Source organism: Nothoprocta perdicaria, unplaced genomic scaffold (genome assembly GCF_003342845.1).
Source record: "Nothoprocta perdicaria isolate Ctin4 unplaced genomic scaffold, notPer1 scaffold_332, whole genome shotgun sequence".
Classification (NCBI taxonomy): Eukaryota; Metazoa; Chordata; class Aves; order Tinamiformes; family Tinamidae; genus Nothoprocta; species Nothoprocta perdicaria.
Window position 1 is genome coordinate 70,855 of NW_020455569.1, and position 25,975 is coordinate 96,829.

The following is a 25,975-nucleotide window of genomic DNA, read 5'->3' on the forward strand; positions in this document are numbered from 1 at the left end:
GGGACAGGGTTACTCTTCACAGTCTGAATGGCTGGTCCTTGTCACCGTGTCATGCCAAAGGACCAGTTTATTGTTGCAGCTTATTTTACTGAGGTATCTGTTACGCATCGCGACTTGACTCTTTCCCTGAATCGGATACAAAACAATCTGTTAGTCCCTGTCTAGTTCCAGTCTAAGTTGTGTAAAGCTTATAAACATTAATACTCTAGTAGTGTCAAAGCTGTTTAGCAGTTCAGTGATTTGAGTGCCTTTCTGTGCAAGAAAACACAATGTTAGCATGTGATATATAAGCAAAAACACCCATTACTAACCTCTGCTCCCCAGGACCAGAGAAGAAAGCGTAAGGAAAAGCAAAAAGACCCCAGTCCCACTCTTAGGAAACAGCCCCTAAACCCGCCCACCCCTATCTCCAAAACAAAACGAAATCCAAGGGGAAAGGAAACAAAACCAAAACGATCTGAATGAGCCCCAGAGCCTGGGAAATCATCTCCGAGTCCGAGACGGTGAAACGTCTTGGTGAAACGTCCACARCCTTGGAGGGCCGTGTCACCCGCCACGCCAATGCCCTGCAGCCAAAGAGCAGCTCTGCTTCCCGCCGTGCACGGGGGTGGCTGTTGCTCCCACCAAAGCCAGCCAGGAGCTGGCTCCMTCACGTCTGGTTGGAGAGAGCAAGAGATCTTCACGGGCTGGGAGCAGAAACGCAGCTGCCACTCAGAGGAATGGATCTGTGCATCTAGGGACCCCGCAAGAGCACCAAGTCAGAGCACAGCGGAGGAGGCCGGTCCCGTGCCAAGGCATGAGGCCAAGCCGGGCTTTCGGCAGTCACAAACCGCTTTGCTGTGAGAGGCCTGGCAAACGTGTAGTGTTCCTGCTAAAGACATGGATTATGAAGCTCTGCAATGAGAATATGGACCCTGAAGACTCCCTGTTGTCCACAAAGGAGGGATCCTCTAACTCAGCAGCCAGTCTCGCCCCCTTTCTCCTACCTCTACCTTTCCTCCTGCACCACATCCATGTCCTGCGACAGGACCTGTCTCCTGCGTAGCCTAAAGGATGGGGAAGCCACTGCTCTTTGGCTCAGCTTTGTTTTTCTTTCTGTCTTTGGTGCTACAATCAAAAATAAAAATAAACACAACATCAGCAAAACCACATATAAAAAAACCAAGCATTAAGATATGCCGATACTTCCTGAAGAGGTTAAAAAAAAATAAAACAAAACAAAAAACAATCCCCCCCCAAACAAACAAACACCCCCCCAACAACAAGTACATATCTGAGGTATTTCATCTGCTCAAAAAAACCTGACTTGGGCCTGGAGGATGGGAAGGACGTCACCAGGGCAGGACGGACGGGGCTCGGATCTGCTCTCCAGGCTGGGGGAGCCGTGCACGGCAAGGGCCAGCCCAGTCCCCCGCAGGAGCAGAGAGGGCCCGTGAGCGGGAGCTGGCTTTAAAGCGGAGCTTGGAAGGGAAATGGCAACGACTTCCTTTCTCCTGCTTCCCTCCCCGAGGCCTTACTTGGCTGGGGGCTGCTTTCGTGTTGCCCCCACGCAATCTGGAGGGGACTTGTTGCTTGTTTGAGGGCAACGGAAGGAAGCATTATATACTAACCATGATATATATATAACACATGGCACAGCCCCTCTGAAGYGGATTTTAAATATCACCTATTTTCTCAGGGCATGGACATGGAGAGCGTCCAGGGGCTACTGCAGTACACGCTAAGGGACAGAAGTCACTGCAGGAAGCCTAGACGCACTTAAGGGACGGCCCTTTTGTGTGAAGGGGCTGAAGATCTAAACCAAGCACAAACAAGYTGGAGCCGTCAGATAAACGCCACAGTGCACGGATTTCCTGTGGGGAGAGCGACCAGCTCGAGGGCATTTAAACCTGGGCTGGAGGCCTGYGGAAAGCAGGAGCAGGAAGCAGCCCAGTGCCAGCCAGAACGGAGCAGCTCACGGGTCCGTCTGTCTCTCCGTCTCTACAGGTCAAATACAGCGATGGGAAAGTGCTGCCCGAGCGGCTGAGATCTCCATGAGGAGGACAAAGGTTCACCAGGTGGCTCCACAAGCAGTGCTGCAGCCAGCTCTGCCACGCGGGACCCCGGACAATGACGGAGCTCGAGGAAGGGCAGCGAGGAAGCGCCTTGCTCTGCAGCTGCAAGACCTTCTGCAGCCAAAGGCAGCGAGGGACAGGGGGACAAGGTGCCCTGATGGCCGTTAGGATTGTCAATACACTGAGGTGTTTTATGGGCAGAGTGCAGGTGGGTCCCGGTCCAAGGAGAACCCCATCTCCCTGCCCCAACTGCAGCTCTTTTCCGCCTGCCTTGGTGACGTCTCAGCCATCCATCCACGCGCAGCTCCTAGAGACGATTCCCTGATTGAAAAACGCCAGGTGGGCCCCCTTCTCCATGTCCCACCCCCAGCAGGAACACAGCAAACCCTGGGAGGAGGTGGAGGAAGAAAAACAACAATTCAAAGGGAGGAAGAAAGGGGAGAACAACGAAAAGGGCTGGTACGGACAGACGATGAGGATGACACTCGCTGGCGTGGAAAGCTTTCAGCAGCAGCAGCATCTCGCCGTCGGCCAGCCGCAAAGCAGGTTCCTTGAGATGAGGTAAATCTGTGCGACTCCTCCCCGGCTCCCGCCGCCCCGAGCACAGGGCAGGGCTGCCGGGGGCCAGTGTGAGACAGCGACCCGGGCCCCGTCAGAGAGACCAGCTGGTGGAGGGCTCTGCGCTCGGCGTGCCCCGGGATGAGGTAGGGCTGGGGGAGCAGTGGGAGCTGCTGCTGCTGCTGCAGGAGCTCTGGGTGCCGGAGCCTGCGATGAGGTGGACGACCGGCTTCTGCGCGAAGAGCACTCCTGCAAGGCACAGGCAGCGAGAGGAGGTGGTCACGGCGGGACACGACCGAGAGGACATTGCAGAGGGCAAGGAGGAGCCTAGAGACACCGCGGAGATCGTGGGGACCTAAGAGCACGAGACCCTCTGCGAGGTAAGTAGGAGACGAAGCTCCTCATGTGGAGCTCCTCATATGGAGCTTCCTCTCCATGTGAGGAAGAACCTCTTCTCCATGAGGGTGCCAGAGCCCTGGAACAGGCTGCCCAGGGAGGCTGTGGTGTCTCCTTCTCTGGAGATSTTCCAAGCCCGCCTGGATGTGACTGGRTACCCCGTGCTCTGGGTGTCCCTGCTGGAGCAGGGGGGTTGGGCTAGATGATCACTAGGGGTCCCTTCCATCCGCAACCATTCTGGGATTCTGTGTGATTCTGTGAGATGGATCGGCAAGGAAACAAGACGGGACACCCAGGGACCCTGCTCTGGCTTCTTCTGCCTTAGGGGGAGCCTTCTGCTCCAGAGAGCTGAGAGCTCCCAGGCGGCTCAACACCTCTGGAGCTGAGGAGCATCTTTGTCCCACACATAGGCTTTGGCCAAGGCTTGCATGGAAGTCCCTTCCCCGTAAAAGGTGGATTTCCCATCAGTTCTCCTCTTCTCTGTCACTGCTTAYGAACTGTCAGCAAAACAGTGCCATTAGGACAGCTCCAGCATAGAGAGATCAGGGCAGAAAACTGCATAAAATTAGAAAAAAATCTCCTTGCACAAGGAAGGCAAAATAGAATGGAGATAAGTGAAAAAACACTATCCACAACAAGCACYGAAAGAAAAGGACGCTGTCCTGACAGACTGGGACCCGAAAGGAGAGAAGTCACCTCCTGCTAGACCTTCTAAGCAGGCCAAGTTCTGCGCTGGGTTTTGGCAAAGCACGGGCCCAGGGAGCAGGCCACCCTCTCTGCGTCCCTCTGCGCATCCCACGCGCACCTCTCCACCCACCCCGGGCAGCGCTTCCTGCTCACCAGTGTAAATTGTGCCGTTGATCTCCACCGACATGTTAATGCTCCCGATGCCGGTCGGGGACAAGTTCAGCGCCGCCGCCGAGTCCGCTTTGTCTTCTTTGGAGGAAGGAGAGATGTGGTGTTAGCTCGTGACCGCGCTGTTCCCCGCGCCACCCAGACGCGCTCCGAGGTTTTACATGGGGTCCTTTGCCTCCTGTTCRCTGAGGAGGTCCCTAAGGAGCTGGACTTCCTACCCTGCCCAAGGCCAAGCCAACCATGGCAAGCCTGGGCTGCAGCAGCTCCGGCGGCCACTGGAGGGAGGGAGACGACCCTGAGAGCYAAGGAGCCCAAGGCAGGACCCCCAGGCATGGAAACCGGTTCCTCCTGGCTGGCCTCAAGCTGGGGGCTCTTTTTTAAGCCATTACAGGCCAGTTTTCTGAAAGGGGCGGGCAGGATTTGTGCCAGTGCCAATGCTCAGCTGGGAGCCACTTTGCACTGGTTTTTAACAGGTTTTAATGTCAAACTCTTCTGGATGTTTCCAAAAACTCTAAGTAGTTTGTTAAGTGTGAATAGGGGAGGCATTCCTTCGGATCGGATTCCTTCCCTGCGTGCACRAATTCATGCTCACAGTTTGCACGTTTCCAGCTGCTTTCCAGTCTGCTATCGAGTTTAAATAACCTCACAAAGTGTTTTCCAAAAGTGACTTTACAAAGAAGCGCAGTATTATTTTTGGTTTGCAGCTAGGGAAATTAAGACACACRAGGTGGATGGACTTGCCCACAGCCTCCTAACCAAGGTGGCAATAGTATTGTTGAATCCCTTRGAGGACTCAGTCTTCAAGGATATTCCATTCCTATCAGCAGGTTACCATCCAAAGAGACAAGAACAGCTCCTAGCGTTTTTGTTTAGGAAGTTCAGGGTGGAGAGATAAGCAGAGCAACAAAACAAAACGAGAGGGAGTGCACATYAGCATAAAACCTGCATCGTCTTTACTCGCTTTTTTTTTTTTAACAAATGCAAATGTTGAACTGGGGTGGGTGCCTAAGCATCAGAAAAGGCAACGTGAAGTCCTGGTCACACCCGGCAGCAGCAAACTGCTCCTGCCTTCAAGGGGAACCTGCTCTGACCCTTGGCGGTATCTGCGTGCAGCGAAGCGCCTCGGTGCAGCCTTTCCAGCGCGGGCTGGAGGAAGTCACCCGATTTGTTGGAAGCTCTGGGAGACCCTGGGCCCCTGTGGATACCCCAACCCTCCTCCTACCACTTGGCAAAGGATTCCTAGAAATTGGGCTTCTTTCCCACTGGATGCCTTCTGCAGCGCAGCCCACACGGAAGAAGCTGTAACCTCAGTGGACATTTGTGCTATTTTGAGTTTGCTAACCAGAAAAGGGCAGTAAAAATCCCTTGCAGCTCAGCGATGGCATCAGGAGAGTGGACAGGAGCAGAGGAAAGCTGCCCATCACCAGCCTGCCTTTGGCTAGGCTAAAACGGGCTCCCAGATTAACCCCACGAGTGTCAGGGATGCGGCTCAGAACAGTTTCGTCCGTGTTTTCCCTGAACGAAGGGGGACCCAAGGGCAGTGGTTGCAAAGGAAGCCAAGCCGGCAGCCTCTGTGAGCGGTGGCTCTGCCAAGCGCCAGCCCTGAGCACACGCAGCCGCTYGAGGGCCACGGTAACGTCACCGTGCTCAGCCCGCACACGAGATACCGAGGGTGCTGCCTGCCAGCCAGCTGGGATTTGCTGGCTTAGGTGCAGAGCCCCCGGGACAAGGACAGATGGCTTCCGACCCAGACTGGGCTGCGGGTCCACAGGAACATAAGGAAAACGCTGGCAGTAAGGAAAAACTTGGGAAAGGTTGCTATAGATCCCACTGCAGTTAYTGTGGCCCGCTGCAGTAACTGACTGGCCCTGTGCCCTGCGAGATGATCCAGCCTGTGTGGGTGGATCCAGCCGTGGGGTCTGACATTCCCCACGGGCAGCAGTTGCCAAAGGCTGCGGCACAGCTTACCCTTGCCGTTGATTTTGATCTTCATGGGGATCTGCCGCGCCACGCTGAAGAGGTTGCGCTGCAGAGCCTGCTGGACGAGCCGCTGCTCCTCCTCCGTCATCCGCGACACCTTCTTCTCCGGAGGCTCCCCAGACTCCAGTCTCTCCCTCAGCTGCTCCAAGGTGGCTGTTCTGGCCGCCACGGATGCCTGCTGGCTAGCCAAGGTCACTGGCACGGCGATTCGGTTTGGCATGGGCACGGTCAAGGGCACACCGTCACCTGCGGCGGGGAAAGGGAAGGGGTCAGGCAGGTCCCGGCCGGAGAAGGGCACACGCCGRGCGCCGGCTCCGCAGCTCCGCGGCCGCAGGAGGGCAGCCCTTCAAAACRCCCCTCTCCCAAGAGCCGCCCCACGCTCTTCCCGCAGCCGCTCTGCCGCGCTGGGATCTTGCCGCAGCCTCCAGAGCAGCGCTGGGTTTTGCCCACGCTGCGGGGCTGAGATCGCTACCAGCAGCCACTGGATGGCAGCCGATTTTCTCCACAAAATCCTTTCTCATCGGTCACGTTCCTAAGGCATCAAAAAGCTGCACTGTTCCTACTGGAAGTTTTTGCTCCTGGAAGAACATCACCTCACTCTCTTGAATTTTAGTCCATGCCRTTCCAAAATCACCCCCCACTGCACTCCACCCTACTCTGCAAATAAGGAGCACTTGTTTTTACAGCTTCATGCAGCAGCCCTCCAGGCCTTTCTCACCTTCCAGGAAAGTAACAAAGATCCATGAATCCCTGCAAGCAGCAGGCACGGTCTGTTTCCCAGACAGGGGATGATGGATGAGGACAGATTAAAAGCCTCGCCAGAGGCCTCGTGAAAACAGAAGAGTCAGGTCCAAAGCCACAGCAATTCCTGGCTAATCCAGGACCTCAGTTTGCTCTGCTATTGTTCCCTCTTCTCCCGAGCCACAAATTCCTTAACACGGCTTGGGATTCAAAGGGGATTCTCAGAGGAAGGGGTCGGGGGGCAGCCAGAACATTGCGCAGCCCCTCAGCTACGTGAGTGGCCCCGCTCCGGGTCCGGAGCGGAACGGAAAGCTCCCGAATCCCGCCGYGCGCCTCCCGGGGGACTGACCTTTCCGGAGCGCAGCTGCCGGGGACGCCCGGGGGCTGCCGCTCCCGCTGCCCGGCGCGACGCCCATCATCGGGAAGCGGATCTTCGGCGGGGACAGCAGGGAAGGGGGCCCCGCGGCACCGGGCGAGTAGCTGAACAGCGAGGAGCTGTAGCTGGGCCGCCGGCCCTCGCGCCTGTTGCCGTCGATGGCGGCCTGCAGCTCCGCGGGGGAGCTCAGGGACTTCTTCTCGCACTCGTAGGCGTACAGGTACTTCATATACCTGGGAGGAAGGGAGTCGAGGGGCCTCCGGTCAGCCGGAGAGTCCTTCACAGCTCAGGAGCCCTCTAGAGCTACACGAATTAAGGTCTCGGGCCATGACACATACATGCAATGAAGGAAAATCTAGGAGCTGTCTCATCTCATTTGTGCTGAGAAGCACCTGGCTGTTATAAAACCTTGCTAGTGCTGCTGAATTCTGGCACTGAGCTTGGCAGGGGAGGGTCTGTTGCTGCCAAAGGCTTTAAAAATGTCAAAGAGGCCACACGCCCCCATAATGGTATGGGGGGCAAACCACCATCTGTAGCCACGATACTGCCCAAGGGTCCACGCAAGCCACGGAAACCTGAAAGCTYCCATTTTGCAGGAGAGCCGGGGTCGGCTTTCCATGCTTCATTCGCTGAGCACCGTGAGTGCAGCTTCAGCTTCGCCGCGTGTTTGCTCTCAGCATTCCTCCCCTCCTCGGCTTATTCTACTCCTTTTCTTTCTTTTTATTGTACTTTTCTAATCAGAGTGAGGGGCTGCAGGTCAGAACAGCAATGCTCGCAGTGACCAGCTGCTAAATACACATTGCCACAGCTTCCCGGTGCTAACAGGCATTAAATGATCAAGTTTATACTTGAGACCTACAAATCAGGAGGCCCCTCTCCCTCCTCCCTGTTGTGCCAGGTGCTCTACGGAGACGGAGCAGGGGACACTCCTTGCCCTGAGGAGTTTAACTTCTAAGCAGGCAAGAAAAGCAGGGGATGGAAAAGAGGGAACATCAGCGCCAAGACTGCAAGCAGGGAAGGGATGGAAAGGGAATGAGCTGGGGAAAAACAAGGGGAGAAGGAGTATGAAGGAAGAGCACAAGGTGATACAGGGAGGGGGCTGAATGAAGCAATTCAGCAGCTCCTCTCTCGCCACAGAGTGGGGATTAATCTCTCCCATTTTCCTGCCCCATCCTCCTCCTGCTGTCCCATTTGGGCCCGGACCTGTGCGGTTTGACCCTCTGGACTTACTGGGTGCGAAGCGTGAAGGCGGCACTGGTGATGGAGGTGGGCAGATTAAGGCCTTTGGTGATCTCCCGCCAGATCTTCTTGTTGATGATTTCGACCAGCCCGCCCTTCTCCGTCACCAGCTTGTAGAGCATGTAGAGGTCCAGGATCTGCTTTGCCATGATGGGGATCCGATTGATGGGAGTTCCTGCAGGGCAACAGCAAGGAAGGGAGCATGGAGTCAGAGAGAGAAAACGAGGCCGAGAAAACCAGCAGGTCGGCACGATCCATCTTAGGAAATTCAGGCATTTCTGTTTGCGGCCTGACTTGAGGCTTCTCCGTGGGCAAGTAAATGAGCCAGAGAAGTGCAGCTCCATGGCACGTCCTCTCCGTGAAAACCCCTTTCCTGTAGGCAAGGCAATTATCAGATGAATAATAACCTGCAGCCAAGAGCAACTTCTAAAACACAGAGAGGGGAAGTGGGGACTATTTAGTCCTAGGGGCCAGGCAGCAGCACAGAGGAATCATTTCCTAAGAGCTCCTGGGGCAACCCCAGATAAAGATCTGCCTCACTCGCCCTCAGCAAGGGGCTGAACAGCCATCCATCGGGATGCTGCTCCCTCGCTCCCCAACCTCTGCTAGGTTTAGGCTTGGAATGAAAAAATAGAAAGGGGCACATGCCCTTCGGCAGCATCTCTGCCCGCCACACGCATTTGCTCTCTGCCCATGGTTGCAAGCGCACGGACACCCTTTTGCTATGGATTCCACTCTTACAAAGCATTTAAAAGGCCAAACTAAGAGACGTGGGCAAGGAAGGCCCCTGAAAGAAAGTGCTGATGTWGCAGCCCTTTTATTCGGTGTAGGAAATGCTGCGCGGGATCAAAGAGCAGCCCATGCGAGGCCGGTATCCTGCCCAGGACGAGGGTCTGCAGCAGCCTTTACGGGAAAGCCTACGGAGCCCGGCTGTAATGGACAATTACGGGATACCCGGCCCACAGGGGACACTTCTGCCACCGCTCATCAGCGAGTGATTCGGTTAATGCCCCGCGGCACAGCGCTTTATGGCCCTTATAAATGGGTTTTATTCTGTTTAGTGAAAAGGAGCCGAGCTCAGCCCCGCAGATGTTCTCGTTACCCGTGTAACTAATTTACTTTATTCTTTTTGGTGGGGGGAGGCCTATTACGCATTAGCCCGTAGCACTAATTCCCACAGGTTAATGAGATGCTGGATAAATAAAAGTAAACTCGTASAGGGCTGCCTCGAATTTCACCAAGTTAATAACAGTGGGCCATAAGGCAAAGCCCACAGCAACCTCCGGGGCTCGGTCTGCTCGCTCCGCTGCTTTCCGTGTCCGTAGCTTCTTCCACTGCCCTTTCCCGCCCGCAGAGGTGCCCGTAAAGCAGCAATTTAAAGCAGCAATCTCCAAGCTGTGGTTGGGAAGAGCCCCGCACGTCGCGTGCTGCAGGTCCTCGGGGAGCATGAGGACGGTCCCCAGTCACCCCCCACGCTCCTTCCCGGAGGATAAACCTCATCCTCCCCGGGTTCCCTTCTTCCCCGCCCTCCATTTTGTCCCGGCGCGAGTGGTCAGAGCAGATTCAGAGCACAGAGGAGCAAGGCTCGAGCGCGATCGTGTTACGGGCCCCAAGTCATCATTCATCAGCCGGGCCCCAGGGCTGCCGTCCCACCCAGCCCGCCGCAAACGCAGCCCAGTTATTTATCTCGGATACGCCAGCACGGAGGCTGGGGTGGCTCCCCCGACCTCCAGCCTCCTCTTTCCCCCCAAAAAAACCACCGCTGCAGGGACCCAACGTCGGCACTTCAGCACTTCTCCTGCAACAAAGACAAATATCCTGCTCAGCAGTGGGGAAGAGAGGCTTAATCCGCATGGCCAGGGAGCGGGCGCAGAGCGGGAGCGCAGCAGCAATCGGAGCTGACCCCCGGGCCTCAGGTTACCTCCCTTTTGACACCTTCCCTTCCTGCCGTTTGCTTTCAAACAAGACCTCCCGACTGAAGCGCCCTGGAATTTAATTAGGAACTCGGCAAACTAAGCTGCAAGCTAGAGGTTTTCCTTCCCCCCGCCGCCTCCTGTAAAATTTAAGCAGGCTGCGAAGTTTTGCAGCGAGGACAGAATTWATTTTGCCATTGCAGCGTTTACCCAGGGAGCTCGTTTTCCTTTCATGTTTTTGCAAAGAGAAGGCCGCTCCGGGCAGTATTCCCAAAGCAGGATGAGGGGCTGGGGCTTTGGAGTTTGGGACCCAGAACTCAGCTTGTCTCGGAGGCATGTGGTGGGGAAAGGCCCCATCCCACACTGGCCCGCGGCGGAGGAAGAGGAGAGCGATAAAGGCTTTAGTGGGAGAAGGAGAGGCTGTGAAACGAGCACCGGCGGATGCGGGATGCTGGAGCGGAGCGGCTCCTTCCCCGGGCGGCTGCGGGGCTTGTCAGGGGCTGTGATGGATGACTGTCATCTGGCAGCATCAGGATTAATGATCCGCGGGTCAGAGGGGAGAATTCCAGAGGGAAAGGTCAGCAGCCGGGGGCACAGCRGCAGACTTGTTGCCTTTTGATGGCAAATCCATTTTACTGTACTTCCCAGGCTGCCCCGCGCCGGCCCGCAGGAAAACACGCTGTGCGGCCTAGGCCCAGAGCGGGGCCTGGCCCAGACCCAGGCCCAGCGCCCAAGGACAGAGCACGAGGAAGGCGCCCGGGCCTGCTCCATTCTCTTGGCAAAGGGGCTGTTTTTCTGCCCCTCAGCGGATCCCCAGCGCCACGAGGCCTCCTTGGAGCGGTCGGGGACAGACGACGGGACAAGCAGTCGGTCCCCACTAGGACCCTGCGGAAGGAGGAGGAGGAGCAGGAGGAGCTGCCCACCGTTTTCTGCACGCACAGGCGGCTGCGGGAGGAGYTGGGGCTCCCGGGATGAAGGTTCTGCCCATGGGCAGCTCTGAGTKTCTCTGTCCCTCAGGAGGAAGGAGCAGCCGCTGCTGCCAAGCCCTTCACCCCTTCCAAAAGCCTCTCCTGCTGCAAGATGAAGCTACAGGCTGATGTTTTCACCCTCCMAAAGCATCTCAAGGAGAGCCCGAGGAAGATGTGAAACCCGGATAATCTTTGAAGCGCTGGTTGTGCCTCTGTGCCACTGAAAGGGCACTCAGAAGAGGCGCAGGCTACGTGCTGGGCTGAGGTCCTCCCTCGCCGACCGGCGCGCACTGACCTTGGGCGTTGTTTTTTCCTGCACTTCATCCCATCTTAGCCCAACTCCTGGCTAGACCAACATTAAACGGAGAAAGCTGCCACTAAAACCGCTCTTAACAGAACCGTTACTGCAGGGCTCTGCAGGCATTTTGCAGGGTTTTGCAGTCGTTTTGCGTCACGGCTCGTGCTGCCTGCAGAGACGCACACAGCGCGTTTACCCCCGCCTGCAAAGCTGTGCTCTCTCTTCCTTTTCTCTTCCATTTCTTCTCGTTTTCTCTCACGTTTCCGTTCAGGAAGGTCCGTTCCTGGGTGAGGCACACAGCAGCCCGGCGCTGGTTTTGCAGAGCAGCACTCGGGCTGTAACAAATGCCTCCGCACCTTGGAAGAGCAGCTGCAGGGGGAGGCTTTTAGCAACGCCCGGCTGCGTTTGCTGCTCCCCATCTCCAGCAGACCTGCCCCGAGGAGAGCAGAAGGCAACCCTAGGCAGTCCAAAGCAGCAGGTCTTCCCCAGGAGAGCATGGAAAGCCCACAGCGATTAAAGATATATGGATTTTATATACATATGAGGTASTTTTGAATTAAATCTTGAAGAGATCTTCACATTTCTTTGGGTGAAGAMGAAGGGAGTAACTGCTTGGCATGAACTGGAGCCCATACTCGGCTCACCAGACAACCCGCAGCGTAGGAAAGCCACCTGGATCCTGAACCAGCCCAGCTCCCGCTCTGCTATGCTCATCTCTGAGGGCAAATCCCGGCTGGCTTCATGCAAATTCGGCTTTTCAGGTCCTCCCGTTCGCGTTTACCRTCTTGTTTGGAACCGGCCCCAAGGACGCCGCAATAAAAAGTGGCGGCAGACGGAAGGGAAACGACCTCTCCCCGCTTCCTCCCAGCCCTTGCCATGGCTGATCTAATCTCCCCTGCTTTGCCGGCACTTCCACAGCGGGCATCCGCGCCTCCCGACGGGAACGCCGCCACCTGAGCGGCCTGCGCGCCGGGAGAGGCTCCTATCAAAGCAGGAGCCGGCAGCGAGCGCAATCAATCACGCTCCTCATGACAGGAGGCCCCCTTCTTATCTGCACCCCGCGAAACGCGGGCGCTTTCTGCTTCCCTCCTCGACAAGCAAGCCCGACAGCAGCCCCTTATCGGATTTCAGCTGCCGAGGGGACCGGTGGCACCGCCGAGGCTCTGGCCGCATTAACCTTCCCGCCCGGAGAGCCCCTCCGTGCCAGATCCCGGGCAGATAGGCTCTCCTGCAACAACCTCCAACTATCAGTGGCTACAGGCACAGCTGGGTCCAATATACTCGCTCTTGTGACGTCTTCGCCAGATGCTGGGCGGCCACGTAGCTGCTGGTGGCATTTCCAAGCGTCTGCCCTCTGCTCGGAACAGCCAAGCTCCTCTTCCCTGCCCCAGGATGAGATACAAACGCAGGAGGCAGCGGAGGGAAGCAGGGCCAGCTGGGCAGGGTGCAGGGGCCTCGCGCCGGCTGCACAAAACCAGCCCAGATCGGAGGCCTTCAGGGCGAGCAGTTCCACCCGGCTGGCCGCTGTTCCTGCTCCTCGGGAGCAGCGCGCCATCCATCACCTGGAAAACACGCCGGCACGTTCAGCTGGGAGCCTGCGACCATCCGCAGCACGGGGGAAGCACTGGCGTAAGGAAGAGCTTTGGAAGAGCAAGAGTTGAAGCAAACTCCCCGTCTCCGACATGCTCGAGAAACGTGTCACAGCTTAAGTAACATCCCAGTCTTCCAGAGACGGGAAGAGAAAGGAATCTCTGCCTTGATCCTGCAGGAAAGAGATCCAGGGCCTCGGAGCTCTTCAACCGGCCATCGCAAGACCCAGGTGCTGGGCTCAGATCGCCAAGATACCTAAAGATTCACGCAAAGTGACGGGAGCTGCATAAACCCCAATTATTTTTGTCCCCTTTCCGGGGCCAGTTCAGCTCCTAGCAAAACATCCAAGGCGCTCAGATATTTTCACGCTGGCTAAATTTTAAACAAATCTGGAGCCCAGAACCAAATAAACTCCTAATGTTGTTTTCCCCTTAATCACAACTGGAGCTCCTAATCTGATTTTGCTGGTGAGCTAAAGCAATATTCTCTCTGTAACCTCATTTTTCAACTACTTAAAAGCCGGGCATTKTAATTAACTGGGCTGAGAATTACCTGCACTGAAAGTTTTCCATTTTCCAGTTTCCACGCACTTCTGTCCCCTGCTTGGAAACGCTCAAAGCGTTTACAAAGACAACATAGTAGGGATGAAACCAGAACACAAGTTCCCCCTTAAAGCATACGGGAAAAAAAAAAATCGCTCTTCCTAAAAATACAGAAACATATCCCCAAATATGTCACCAATTCCTTAAGCGGCGCACAAAAGCCAGAGATTTAGCCACGTGCAGATCCAAAGGTCGCATTTGGAAGAGAGGTTATTTTGGACCATGCAAACCCGGCCCCTCCTGAGGAATCTTGCACGCAGGAAATGCTGGAGCTGGGTTTGSTGCAATGCACAGAGGAGAATTTTCCGCTGCCCAACGTCTTCTGCTATTTAGAGACATGTCTGCTCGTAGGTAGAGAAAAGAAAGGATGCTGAGAATTTATGTCTATTGATGTCTCACTTAGAGGGCTACCTTGCTCAATCCAGAGTCAGAAATATCTCCGGGGGGATCAAAAGGAGAAACCTGTGAAATTGAAGCAGGGAGGGAGCGAAGAGAATTCCCTGGACAAACGCTCCCAAAGCGCCGCTTTGCCTAGAGATAAAAGAATCCACCGGTAACTGCTTCTGTCAATACCCTGGATTCGCCGCAYTTCCACATGCGGACAGAGCATACAACAGCAGGAAAACATTAAAACCACACGGCAGACTTACAAAGCCCCTTCTATGCATACACGCATAAAACGCTCTCCACAGAGCGGTCACGCCACCCGGGAGAAGCAAGGTCACGCAGGAACCGCGACCAGACTCGGGAGAGCTGCACAATCGGAGACGTTTTACGAGGCCTCCACAAAGGCTCCAAGGGAACCAGCGCGCTTCCCTTGGAAGGGGCCTTTCCTACGGCACCGGGCGCGTTGCGGCATCTCTTCCGGCCCACAGCTCGCCCCAGGAGGGATTCCTTGCACAACCGTCGCCCACCCTTGCAGAGGATGGAACTGGCCCGCCAGCCAGGACAGGCGGCTGCAGCCAAGACAAGCGGTGCCACCAACACCAGCCCCATCCAGAGGCAGGAGCTGCCTCGCTCTGCTCCCCGGAACCTCCTTCAGGGCCACATCCCCAGTTTGCTCCTCTCGTTGTACCTGCCCCTTTGTTATCAAACAGGACAGACAGATGGAAGTAAAACTTAGCTTCCAGTTACATTCAGAGGGTGAGAAAGGCCGGGAAAGAGGAGTCCTGGAGGAGGGCTCTGGTTTAAGAGGAGACTTCAGAACCTCCCTGCAAAATATTTAACGTGTTGGTGCTTTGAAGCCCAAAGAGAAAGGCACAAAAGGCTAATCCTGCTGTGAAGATGCACAGATTTGGAAAACACATCCATCCCATCCCTTCTGTGGCAAAATTACTCCTGAGAGTCAGGAGTATGAGGGGGGTGTGAGATTACCCTGAGTCATTACAAACATTCGCCGTGCTTATGCTCTTGAAAACGGTCCTTCCCARTCCGTTACGGACGCGGGAATGACGGGGAGCGACTCCGGGACACGTCCGCACGGCCGGAGCCTCACGGGGACGCAGGGCTGCGGGAGGGCAGAGCGGGGAGCAGCCCCCATGGGCTGCCCCGAGGAGGCTCCTGCGCCCGCCGCCCCTTCCAGCACGGTCCTGCCGGGGCCGTTCCCATCGACGCAGCCAGGGATACAACCCCCAACAAAGGCAGAGCTCCGTCCCCCCTCTCATCTCCCCCTTCCATCGTTATTGCCGCGGAAGGGCCGTTTTATCACTTGCAGCTGTGGCCATTCAGCGACAACCTGCTGTGCTCGGAGGCAGATGAGACCCCCACGTTTGATCCGCATTAAGCCCATTTCATGGGCTCACGTTTCCAGGTGCATTCCCGGCAGCGGTGCCAGCAGCCAGACCTTTCCAAGCCTCCAGCTACGTGGCGGCTCCCGTGAAATCTGCCATTTCTCGTGCACCTTTCAGGCTCAGTGCTGGGCCGCAGTGTCAGCGCGCGTTCCACCAGCGCCGGGGAAGGGCTGGCACTTGTCTGCACTCCACAGCAACCCCAGCAGCGCTTCCTAGAGGGGCTGCTTTCCATTCCCTTCAAACACGAGGTGCAAATTAACCAGCTCTTCACACGTACCAGCTAAGGAGCCGGCCGCTTTGCTCTCAGGTGCAGTGAGGCGCCCGTTTTGTGCATCTCTGGGGCACTCTCGCAGAACAAGGCAGCTGTTCAGCCTTGCTTGCTTTAGGACGCTTGCTGCCACATCCAGCGCTGGTGGGCAGGGAGAAGTTTAAGCTAAGCAGTATCTCGTAACCCTGCTGTATTTGTAACTTATCGGAATAGTGGGAGAAGAGGGAAAACGGCAAGTCCACCTGCTCACTGCGAAGCTGCAGCCCTGGCGCAGAGAGCGGTGAGGAGGGCAGGGGGGGAGCTGCGCAAGCTCAGCCTCTGCAAAACCACCCGCGAGCCCCCAAGGTTGGGCTGCTGAGACATAACAGCTCACATCACGGACGGAAGGCTGGAGTTGCCTCTCAGTGCAATCCACGTTGCTCTGTTTTCACACCAACCTGAAGCAGCTCAGCTCCACCAAGTCCTTGCACCTTTCTCTTTCAGAGGTGCCAAAAAACAAAGCAGGCCTCGATGCCGCGTGCCCGGTGGCGTCCCACAGGCGGTGGCTCTCCCGCATTCTGCTCTCCGTGCTGTAGAAACCAAAGAAGCCTCCAAGAAAACAAAGCTGCTCGGAAACGCCCAGCTATGAATAGCTGAACTCTTGCAGCGAGCAGCTGGCAGCCAGCTCAGCCCCTGCACCAGGAATGTGTCAATTATAAATAATTAAAAGGTAACGGGAAGAAGAAACAGAGGCATCGAGCAGGTTTCTCCCTGGCACCTGGGGGTTCCTACTGCTGTCAGTCAATCACACCCCTCACATTATTGTTTTGAAGGCCASAGTTGCAGCAGAAGCGCTCAGAGGCACACGACCAGCCCCCTAAGCAGACACATGCCCTACGATCCGCCCTACCAAACTCTCACATGGATTTCTGCCATTGGGAATTCCCATACTGGGAACTCTGGGTGAGCGGCTTTTGGAGCAGCAGGTTCAACGCTGTCCCTTTACCCGGGACGTGCCAGATGTGCCCAGTGCAGGTGCCACCAACAGACACTGGGGCAGCTCGGCCCGTGCAGGGCTCTACGGCACTGCACAATTACAGATGAGGCCACAAAAACAGAGCTGAGTGCAGCCCAGAGCATTTGTCTTTTGTAGGATACCACGTGTCTTTCCCTTAAAAAAGAAAAGAAAGGAACACTTTGCAAGGAGGGAACTAAACTTTGTTATCCATGCAATAGAAAGAGGCTTTTGTGGTATTCCAGCTGAGCTGCTTCCCACGTGCATCATCATCATCACTGCACGGAGAAGATSATACAAGTTGTTGACACCATAAGGAGGAACGGGAGAACTTCTCCGAACCGCGTGCTCCGGCATTCAGTTATGCCAAATTACAGCGAGCACAAAGGTGGCATTCTGTGAAGCCCCAGGAACGCGCCTCTGTGGGGCTGCGGGCTCCTTCCACGCAGCCCACGCGCAGGGGGCACGGGAGGACGAGCGATCCCGCCCCGAATGGCTTATTCCCAAGGGCAGACGGGAACGCCCACACGGACACTCAGCCGTGTGGCACAAAGGCCTGGGGTGTGCAGTGCGGGCACAACTTGTGCAGGGCTAGGAGCGAACAGCAAGAAATACTAAGTGAAAAGGCAAGCGGGTTCTCCCTTTCCGAGCTCCTCATCTCCCAGGGCAATTACCTCGAGTCTTACCGTGGCTCTCCCACCCATCCTGCACGTTCAAGGGCTGGATTCATTCTTTCCACCTCAGGAGGAAAAATTCAGAGCGTGGTGGGATCCAGTTTTCCCCGTCAAACTCGTACAAAAATTCACTCACCTCTCTTCTGCATAAAGATGAAGAGATCATCCAGGAACTCCTTCCGCTCGGGATCACTATCCAGTTCATAGAGCTGTTGGAAAAAACRAGAATGAAGGTACAAGGCACACGGAGACGTGGAAGAAGCTGATACTGCTCCTTTATTTTAACGAGAGCGATACGGGGTCTGTGCTGGGGGGAAGGAAGGCAGCCCGCAAGGAGGCAAAACACAGATGGACTTYGGACCTCATGAGCGGGCAAGGCTGGAGCGAGAGCTGAGGACCCTCTTTATGGGAAACTATTAAGAGCAGAAGGTCAGAAAAGCGAGATGAAGTTAAGCAAAGGGTTGGCAAGCGATTTGGGGCAGATCAGTGCTCCCTACTCAGAGGCATAAACATCTCTTCGATTTCTCCTCCTAGCCCTACGGTTCCCTCCTTCAGGGATTGGCATGTAAGTGATAAAACTTCAGCTCCTTTGAATGGGAAGATGAAAGGACAGAGCTCTTCTGCCACAACTTATGCCTGCAGGGAAAGGGTCCTCTAAAATAAGGCAGAAAGCAGCAACACAAATACGAAAAAAAAAAAAAAAACACCTCGGAACCAATTTGCTCCATTTTGTGGAAAGGCTTCCAAAAAGCTGCATTTTCAACATTTTCCTAGGAAGTTTGTTCCCCAGAAGAGACACTGCCTGCTAGAGTTACCTGCTGATGTCTCAGAAGGGGCAGTATCATCTCTTACAAGCAGCTCTAAAAGAGAAAACTCTTGTTTTCACCTATCAAGAGCCCTGTGAAGCCGTAAAGTGGCTGGCTGAAAGGGCTCCAGCCGGGCTCCCACGGAGGTCTGGGAGGGAATAAAACACAACTGAAGAGGCCACAAACGGAGATACTGGGCACTGGGATAAACACATTTCAGCTTCGCTCAAGGGACACGGGCAGCTGCTCATCTGGTCCAAAAGAAGAGGGGTTTATTGGGTTCATTTCCTTGGTAGCGCTGYGTTTCCTTGCACGTTGAGCTCTGGCGAAGAAAATGCAGCGCGGTGTTTGCAGAGCAATTAGCTGCACCCCTTCCGAAAGGGCCGGCTTCATTTACAGCGAATTCCTCCGGCTGGCGTGACACCTCGCTGCCACTTTCAAGAAATGAAATCCTGTTCTGCCAGCCAAGGAAAGTGGTGACCCAAGTTTTAAATGTCATAATTAGAGTGGTTGTGAAGCCTCAGCGCAAGCGACATTCCAGGAATCCAAAGCACCCAAAGACCCCAGCTCTGCGGGTCCATAGCCAGAGGGCTGCGAGGTGCCTTCCGAGSAGCTCTCTCGCACGTCCGCTTGCTACACAGGAATCGGGAGGGCTCAGCAGCCACCCGGGCCACGGATGAGGGAAGGAATATCCCTGAAATCATCCTCCCGCCCTTCCCCAGCGCCCAGGCGGGCAGCCTGACCTTGGCAAAGTCGCGTGAAATTTCTCTTCCTCGGCACCCGTCGCCTTCCTCGCTCCAGGTCGCGCTGCCGTTCTGGGGGGGAAAAGAAGACAGAGCTGAAGGATCCGCAGGGAATTGCAGGAGCAGGGACACCCGCGCGGCCGCTGCGATGGGTCCAATCGGCAGCGCTGAYAAGCAGCTCCAACGGGAAAAGGGCCCTGGCTCTTCCGGGTGGAAGGAGGCAGGGCAAGGAATTCCGCTTGCCGAGTCCTTGTCCCAGGGCATCGCCAGGGCTGGAAGGCAGTGGGAGCAGCCCCGGAGCCCCACAGAGCAGACTGGGACAACCCTTAAAGCACAAAGGTCGTGGAGCTGAGCGGGGCAAACCCAGTGCCCGGTGCTGCTCGCACCAGCAGGGTGGCCGGCCCGGGGCAACCGAGAAGGCTCCAAGAGATTTTGGCACAAAAAATACCCRTTAATTAGAGAGGAGGTCCAAGAAGGGAAATCTCGGAGGCATCTGGTTGCAACAAGCACATTGAATTACAGAGACGAATCGCTGCCGTCGCGGCCGGCCAAAGCTACAGCTCCCCCCTTAAAACACAGCAGCGAGCGGCCCTAATGCCTGCTGATTTAGTTTGAGCCACTAATTCCTGCTGGAAAGGCAATTATCCAGCGAGTCCCATCAACTGAAAGATATTTAATGGGGGATTATTGCCACTTCTGTTATGTCAGCTGTTTCCTCCAGCAGATCAATGCCCAGCCCGCTCGAGGACGAGATGCCAGGAGCGGTTTTGTTCGGGCTGGGTGTCCTTTGCTGGCGGAGATTAAAACATACCATTTTTTGGCTAATTGTGGTAACATCCAGCTGCTCCTAAAGCCTCGCTGCAGCCAGCTAGCCCGGATCAGACACAGTAGGTGACTGGTCGGAATTAAATACACAAGCCAGGCCCCAGTTCTGCCTCCCCGACTCGATAAGCTCAAGGGACACGATTTTCAGTGGTACTCAGCTATAAACTAAAGGGACAGAACTGCCCCTGGCATTAAAAGCTGAACTGGGTAGTCCAAGAAGCAAAACACTCGCATTTGCCGGGCACGTGGGCCACGCCAAGGACATTATTCCGCTAGACGGGGACAGGGAAGAAAAGGGCGCTGAAAGAAGGCAACAATTCTCTATTGTCAGTGGGTTTGAACTTGACCAAAATTCAGGGAATAAAACCATCCCCGGGCTTGAAGACTCTTCAAAAGTCCTTTTTCCTGTTCCCTTTGAAGAAGGGCTAAAATCAGAAGCCAATCTGAGGAAAGGCTGGCGTGACGAATACGGAGCAGGACGCGAGCTGCTTCCCACGGGGGCACGTCGAGGTGCCCGGAGCGCACAGGTCCAACATTCCCGGCRGGCACCACGCAACAGGACGGGCCAAGGGGGCTCAGAGGCTCCTTCCACGTCCAGCTTCCTCCCATTCCTGTTGGGAAAGCAAAACCCCAGAAGCCCTCCYTGTGCGCACAGCGGGAGCCCGAGAAATCAATACATCCTCCCGAGGCGTTGGTGTAAGCCAGGCAACGGGCACAGGAGGGAAAACCGCCCGCTGCCGAGACAGGCAGGTTGTTCTGCAGGGGGAATCCGGCCTCTCCYGACACCGCTTTGTGTCCGGGGAATTTGCTGGTGTCGGACAAAGAGCCGCTGCCGGCGCTCTCGCTGGCCCGTGTTTGGCTGCAGCTTCTTGCGGAAAGAGCCACCGGTTCAAAGGCCTCCGGAGCCGGCCGCTCCGGTGCCRAGTGCTAGCGAAAGGGCAGGGAATTTGGGAAAGGACCCTGGGTTTGCAGCCCGCCTCCGGAGCCTCCCCGGCTGCTCCCCACGCACCTCGGAGACCATCGGAGCGCTCTGGGATTTGCCTCTCCCGGGGGCTGCCGGCCCGACCTGGGAAGCAATTATATCTGCAGCTATTTTAGGATTACTCCCTAACCACCTGGAATATCTTATTAGARGAAAGCTCAGATGTCCAGAGCAATTTTGGTTTCCAATCCCGCAATTCAAGAGCTAGGGTTTAACCCTTCCGTCAGAAGCACCGTTTCGGAGCAAGCGGAAACGGGACCAGCAAACACCATCCTGCCTCTTCCAGCTTGCTCTTTTCAGGGCAAACACCTTAGCAGGGATTAGCCTAAAACCAGGGAATCGTCAGGTCACGTCCGGAGGACGTTTTCCACCTACATCCGACCCCCTCAGAGGTTTCCCTCGGGGATGCAGCTAAATCCTGGTGGGTTTCGCGGCACTGCCCGAGGGCAAACACTGGAGGGGACAGGAAGGGCTGAAGCTGTAAAACGCGGCAGGAAGGAGCAGGGCTGGTGTACGAGAATCTGGTGCTAGGATGGGGCCGGCTGCCCCGAGCGGGACCTCCCCCAGCACGAGGAGCTCCGTTACAATTACGGCAAAAATGGGCAAAAACCGTAGCAGGAATCGGAATAAACCCTGCTCTTAGTGGGAGCTCAGTACCTACCGCTTCAAAGCAGGGCTCTGAAAGTCTATGATTTATTTAGGAAGGGCAGGGGGCAGAAAAGCAAGGGAACGGGCTGCAATTAGCAGATGAACTACCTTTTTTTTTTTTTTTTTTTCCCCACAAAGTTTTCTTTTTTTGTACGCGTGTTCCCATAACCTCCCGAGCAGAGCGTTAACACAGCTCCTTGGCAAGCAAGGATCCACCCACGCATCCCTCAGCGAGCGCAGCACAGCCCGGGAACGGCCCCTCTTCACAGCTCCTCGCCGGGTTCGGCTCCGACAGAAGCGATAAAAGAGGATCTGCTCCGCGGGAGCGGAGCTCTCCGCGCCCCACGGGAGCGGAGCTCTCCGCGCCCCGCGGGAGCGGAGCTCTCCGCGCCCCGCGGGAGCGGAGCTCTCAGATTCGCACCGCAGGGAGAACCTGCGAGAACCCAACACGTCCGCGCTCTTCCCACCTCCAGGCGGTAGCTGGAATTTCGGCACGTTGGCACGGAAGCCGACAGGCTGCAACTACTCCCGCTGATAAATTTAGCACCTGAAAGGAACCTAAAATAAGACTCGTCTTGCCAGGCGACAAATGAGCAGCGACTCAGCTCTGCGGAGCTGCAGGTGCAGCACGACCAGTACCACGTAACGGGTCCCACACGAATCCCCCCGAGCTGCCCCAGGATGGGGGTCTGGGGCAATTCTCCGCTGCTGCATCGGGGCTTTCTGCATTTGCACGTGGGGCACAGCCGCTACAAACACGCACAGGCCTCGGATTCCGCGTGCAGACCCGCAAGCTCTGCGGACATCCAGGCACGCGGCCTCGCTTCCAAGACGCCTCCGCGGCCCCGGGGACTCCTTCGGAGCTGCCGGTCACCGCGAGCCCCAAACGAGCCGCTGCGGCGCGAAGCAGAAAGGCGCGGGGATGCGAGCTGCTTTCAACCGAGCCCGAGCGACGGATTTCGGGAGAAGCAGCAAATTTCAGAATTCAAACTCTTACTGAAAATGGCTTTTAATTAAAAAAGAAAAAAAGGGGAAAGTCAAATATTTAAGACCCGTGTGTGCGAACGATTCTGTCATTATATCAAAACCAGAAAGGGGAGATGAAGAGTGAGCGACCTGCATTTGGAATTAAACCTCGAGCCATTGCACTGGGCCACGGATATCCCAAATAACTAGGAAGCAAATGAAGCGCCCTGCACGAAAGAGCTTTTTTGTTCCCGGGATCCTCAGCCCTCTCTGGATTAACGAGCATCTCCCGAGCAATCCCTCGGTACACACAACACTCGAGGCGCATACTTGAGATTACAGAATCTCAGCCACTCAGCCCCAGACCCTAGAGCAAAAGCCAAGTAATTATTTTAAGCTGACCCACCTTAATAAACACCGTGACCTCTGTAAAAGTCGGGGTYGGGATTTGCAGCAGCGGCTGCTGCTTTCCGAGGCCGTAACGCGAGGCATCCCGAGCCTGGCGCCCGCCCCGGGCCGCTCACCTCGCCGAGCTCGAGCTCGGGACTTAGCGCCAGCGGATGCCRGGAAACCTCGCCCCGATTCTCGCGTTCCTCCACGGAACGGGAGGACGAAGGCACGCGCTGCGGCCTCGGCAAACGGCGCTCGTGCTGCTGCCTCCTTCCGCCCGCCTCCCAGGCGATCTTAACCTCACGCTTTCGAGAGAGCTTTTTCCCCCACGGACATCACTTCCAGAAGAAAAAAAATCCACCCTGGGAAGACGACATCCGAGCGGCTTTGCCGCCTCTTCTTGCCTACCACAAACGCTCCGGATGCGGCCGGATCTTGCTGGAAGCGGCACAAACCTGCACTGTATTAGCCTGGAGCCTCAGCAGACGCTGCAACAGAAGTCACAAATTCAGGAAGCGTTTGGAAAATTTCCTGGRGAGCACACGTACGGCTCCGTCTGAGCCAGGCTTTTGCCCCAGCACAGGCAAACAAAAAGCCCAGCACCTTTAAAGCAGAGCTCTTAAGCAGAAAAATTAGAACAGGTGCTTGCACGTGGGCAGGTGCCACCACGAAGCCCATGGAAACACGTGGCTTTCACRCCGCTTTTCCCGGCCCTCGCGCCAGCTCCCAGGTCCCCTCTGCCTTTCCACCTGCTTCCTCCTCGCCCCGCGCCGCGGGCTGCTGCTCCGCGGTTAAACGTTGACCCTCTGGAATGCGGCAAAGGCAAACAGGCTGCTCTGCAACCTCCGCCCGCCCCGAGGGCAGCGCGCCGCAATCGTTAATGTTCTGCACCTCGATCCGGCCTCTGGAGCATCGCGGAGCAGCAACTGTGCCACGCGCCAGGCCGGGCTGCGCTGGGACAAGTCCGTCTCGTGCAGGATTTTATCGGCCTTTTTAATCGGAATTTTATGTAGGGAGAGCRTGTGAAGCTGCCCTCTTTGCTTTACAACCCATATATGAACTTGATTTGCATGCATGTGTCCAATTCCTTTCCAACCTCGCGGGTCCTGGCCGCCTACCAGCAGGGAAACAGAGGCTTGGCAGCACGAGGAGGTTATTTTCCATTGTGCCCCAAGCCTTTGCAGACGAAACTGTCCGCAAATCCCACCAAGTTTCCCCAAATACCTGAGGGACACCCTGAAAGGCAACAGGAGTGAGCCAAAGCAACCGGGTCTGCATTAGCGCACATTACACCGAGCACAAAATAATTCCCTGGTAAYGCTTGCCGTTGCACATCCACGATCAGACGTGGCACCTTTGCGGACACGGATCTTCCCCAAGTGCTCTAGGATCAGGCCCCCGAATCCAGGCAGCTTCCCAGGGCTTACAGGAGAGGCGAGGACTGCATGGAGCACATGGACACGCTTGCTCATGCCGCAGCACCGGCGGGAAATCAACACAAGTCTTGGTTTCTCACTTTAGGCTTTGGAAATGGAGCCCCTCGCAACGGAGTCCCGCACTGAGACCAGAAAGGGGAAGTTTTTTCTGCTGGTCTCTCTAAACCAGTGAATTCTGGAGCAGTTTCTCCAGTGACYGTCACCTGACCAGCAAACCCGCCTTGTTTCCCTCCCACGGTTCCAGTAACCGCTTTCACCCCCAGCGATCTCGAGCGGCAAGCGCAGAGGCGCTCGGCGCTTCTCCAGCCGCCGCAGCCTTCGCGACGGGGTGGGCAAGCAGCTCAAAAAACAAACAAACAGAAACCCCTCAATCTAAAGCAAACTCCACTTTCTGCAGAGAAGGGCAACGTGGTTTCGAACGGGCTCGCTGAGCCCACGCAGTGCTCGGGCTCCGTTTCAGCACACACACAAAGGCAGTCAGGTATCCCCGAAAAATCTCACCGAGCTCTGCCAGAAAGCAGCACACAAGGGTGATATTAACGGCAACACCCACGTATGCCAAAACACAAGCAGGAGAGGAATTCTTCTCYCTCTGACGCTTATCCAGTGGTGATTAATTCCTCATTCAAACCACGTGTTAATCTCCTACCGTAAGCAAACGGCACGCAGCAAGTTCATTCCCTCGCTCCCGTTCCCCCCATACGAAGGGGCTCTTGCTGCTCGCAGGGATCTCCTCTGCCTGAGCCCAGGACACCAATCCCAAACACACTCCCGGGTCGCTGCTCCAAGGGATCTTACACCAAGAGGTCGTGGTTGGGGGCGAGATAACTCCAAAGAGGCATCAGAAGGCAAGTGCCTGCGCTGAGAATAAATGCAGCCCCAGCCCGGCCCGTTCGGAACGGCTCAGCAGCTCYGAGACGGCAGAGACATGGGCCAGAAACAGAGCCCTCCTCCTTTTTGCGAAGGCTGCTGCGGATTTGGGCTGGAAGGGGGGGTTTTCCACTTGTTTTAGGACTAGCTAGAACCGCGCGGCATCAAAGCAGCCGGAGCTCTGATGAAATCTCGTTTTATAAAAGCAGAAGCTGGAGGAATGCACGGGGGAAGTGCCCTTCCAAAGGGCTCGCGGGCGGCTGGTGCTTGGAACAGGACCCCGCACGTTTCTTTTTTGGGGAAAGGAAAACCGACACTGACCTGCTTGAGCTGCTCGTCCAGTCTCCAGGTCTGGCGCCCGGAGGGGGACCCGGAATACGTCTGCTTAGTAGCGTCTTTCCCCTGCTCTTCTTTCCCCGGGTGCCCCGGAGCCGGGAGAGCACTGGAGGTCGAAGCCACTCTTTGGTTGTGCCGGGCGACTTTGGGAGCGTGGAAATACTTCAGGGCGGCGCAGGCGTCTTTCCCCGTCCCGTCAGCGCCGTCCTCGAGCTCCGCGCCTTCCTCCTCGTCGTCGTCCTCGTCGTCGTCCTCCTCGGAGCTGACGCCGCGCTGATCCACGGGGCGCGCGATGCCGGGCGGGCCCTTGGCCGGGGCGGCGAGCGCCGGCGGGAACAGGAGCCGCGCCGGCGGCCGCTCCCGGGAATCCATGGGCTGCTGCTGCTGCTGCTTCTGCAGCTGCTCCACGACGGCTTCCAGCTTCATCCCGCCGCTCGCATGGCCGGCGGGCGACGGCGGCTCCAGCCCCGGCCGCGGCAGCTCGGCGCGAGCTGGAAGACAGGCAAATATTTGAGCGGAGAACGGAGCCTTGATTCCGGTTCTATAAAATAAACGTAGCTTATCAGCGCGGCCGGGACGGGGGTCCGGGCCGCGGGCTTCGGGCTCCTGCCCCACAACCGTCCCCCACACGGTACCGCCCCCCCCCCAAGTCCCGGTTCCGGCTCCCCGGTGCCGTT

The 25,975-nt window shown here is 56.4% G+C and overlaps 1 protein-coding gene across 1 annotated transcript; it reads right to left on the bottom strand.

The window, feature by feature from the left end:
* ARID3B (AT-rich interaction domain 3B) lies at positions 1–25,724 on the bottom strand. The gene is made up of 8 exons (XM_026043643.1): positions 25,284–25,724; positions 18,846–18,917; positions 17,433–17,505; positions 8,191–8,374; positions 6,934–7,193; positions 5,832–6,089; positions 3,849–3,944; positions 1–2,861 (listed from the first exon to the last, which is right to left on the bottom strand). Exons 1-8 carry the CDS (start codon positions 25,722–25,724, stop codon positions 2,707–2,709), a joined length of 1,539 nt encoding a protein of 512 aa, XP_025899428.1. The 3' UTR covers positions 1–2,706.
* Positions 25,725–25,975: the final 251 nt, after the last annotated feature.

Bases quoted from the DNA above. Each gene is read 5' to 3' on its own strand.
- ARID3B (XM_026043643.1), bottom strand. From the start codon at position 25,724: ATGAAGCTGGAAGCCGTCGTGGAGCAGCTGCAGAAGCAGCAGCAGCAG. The intron at 7,194-8,190 runs GTAAGTCCAGAG...CCTTCCTCCCAG, and splicing joins GCCTTCACGCTTCGCACCCA to GTATATGAAGTACCTGTACG. The intron at 3,945-5,831 runs GTAAGCTGTGCC...CTTCCTCCAAAG, and splicing joins GATCAAAATCAACGGCAAGG to AAGACAAAGCGGACTCGGCG.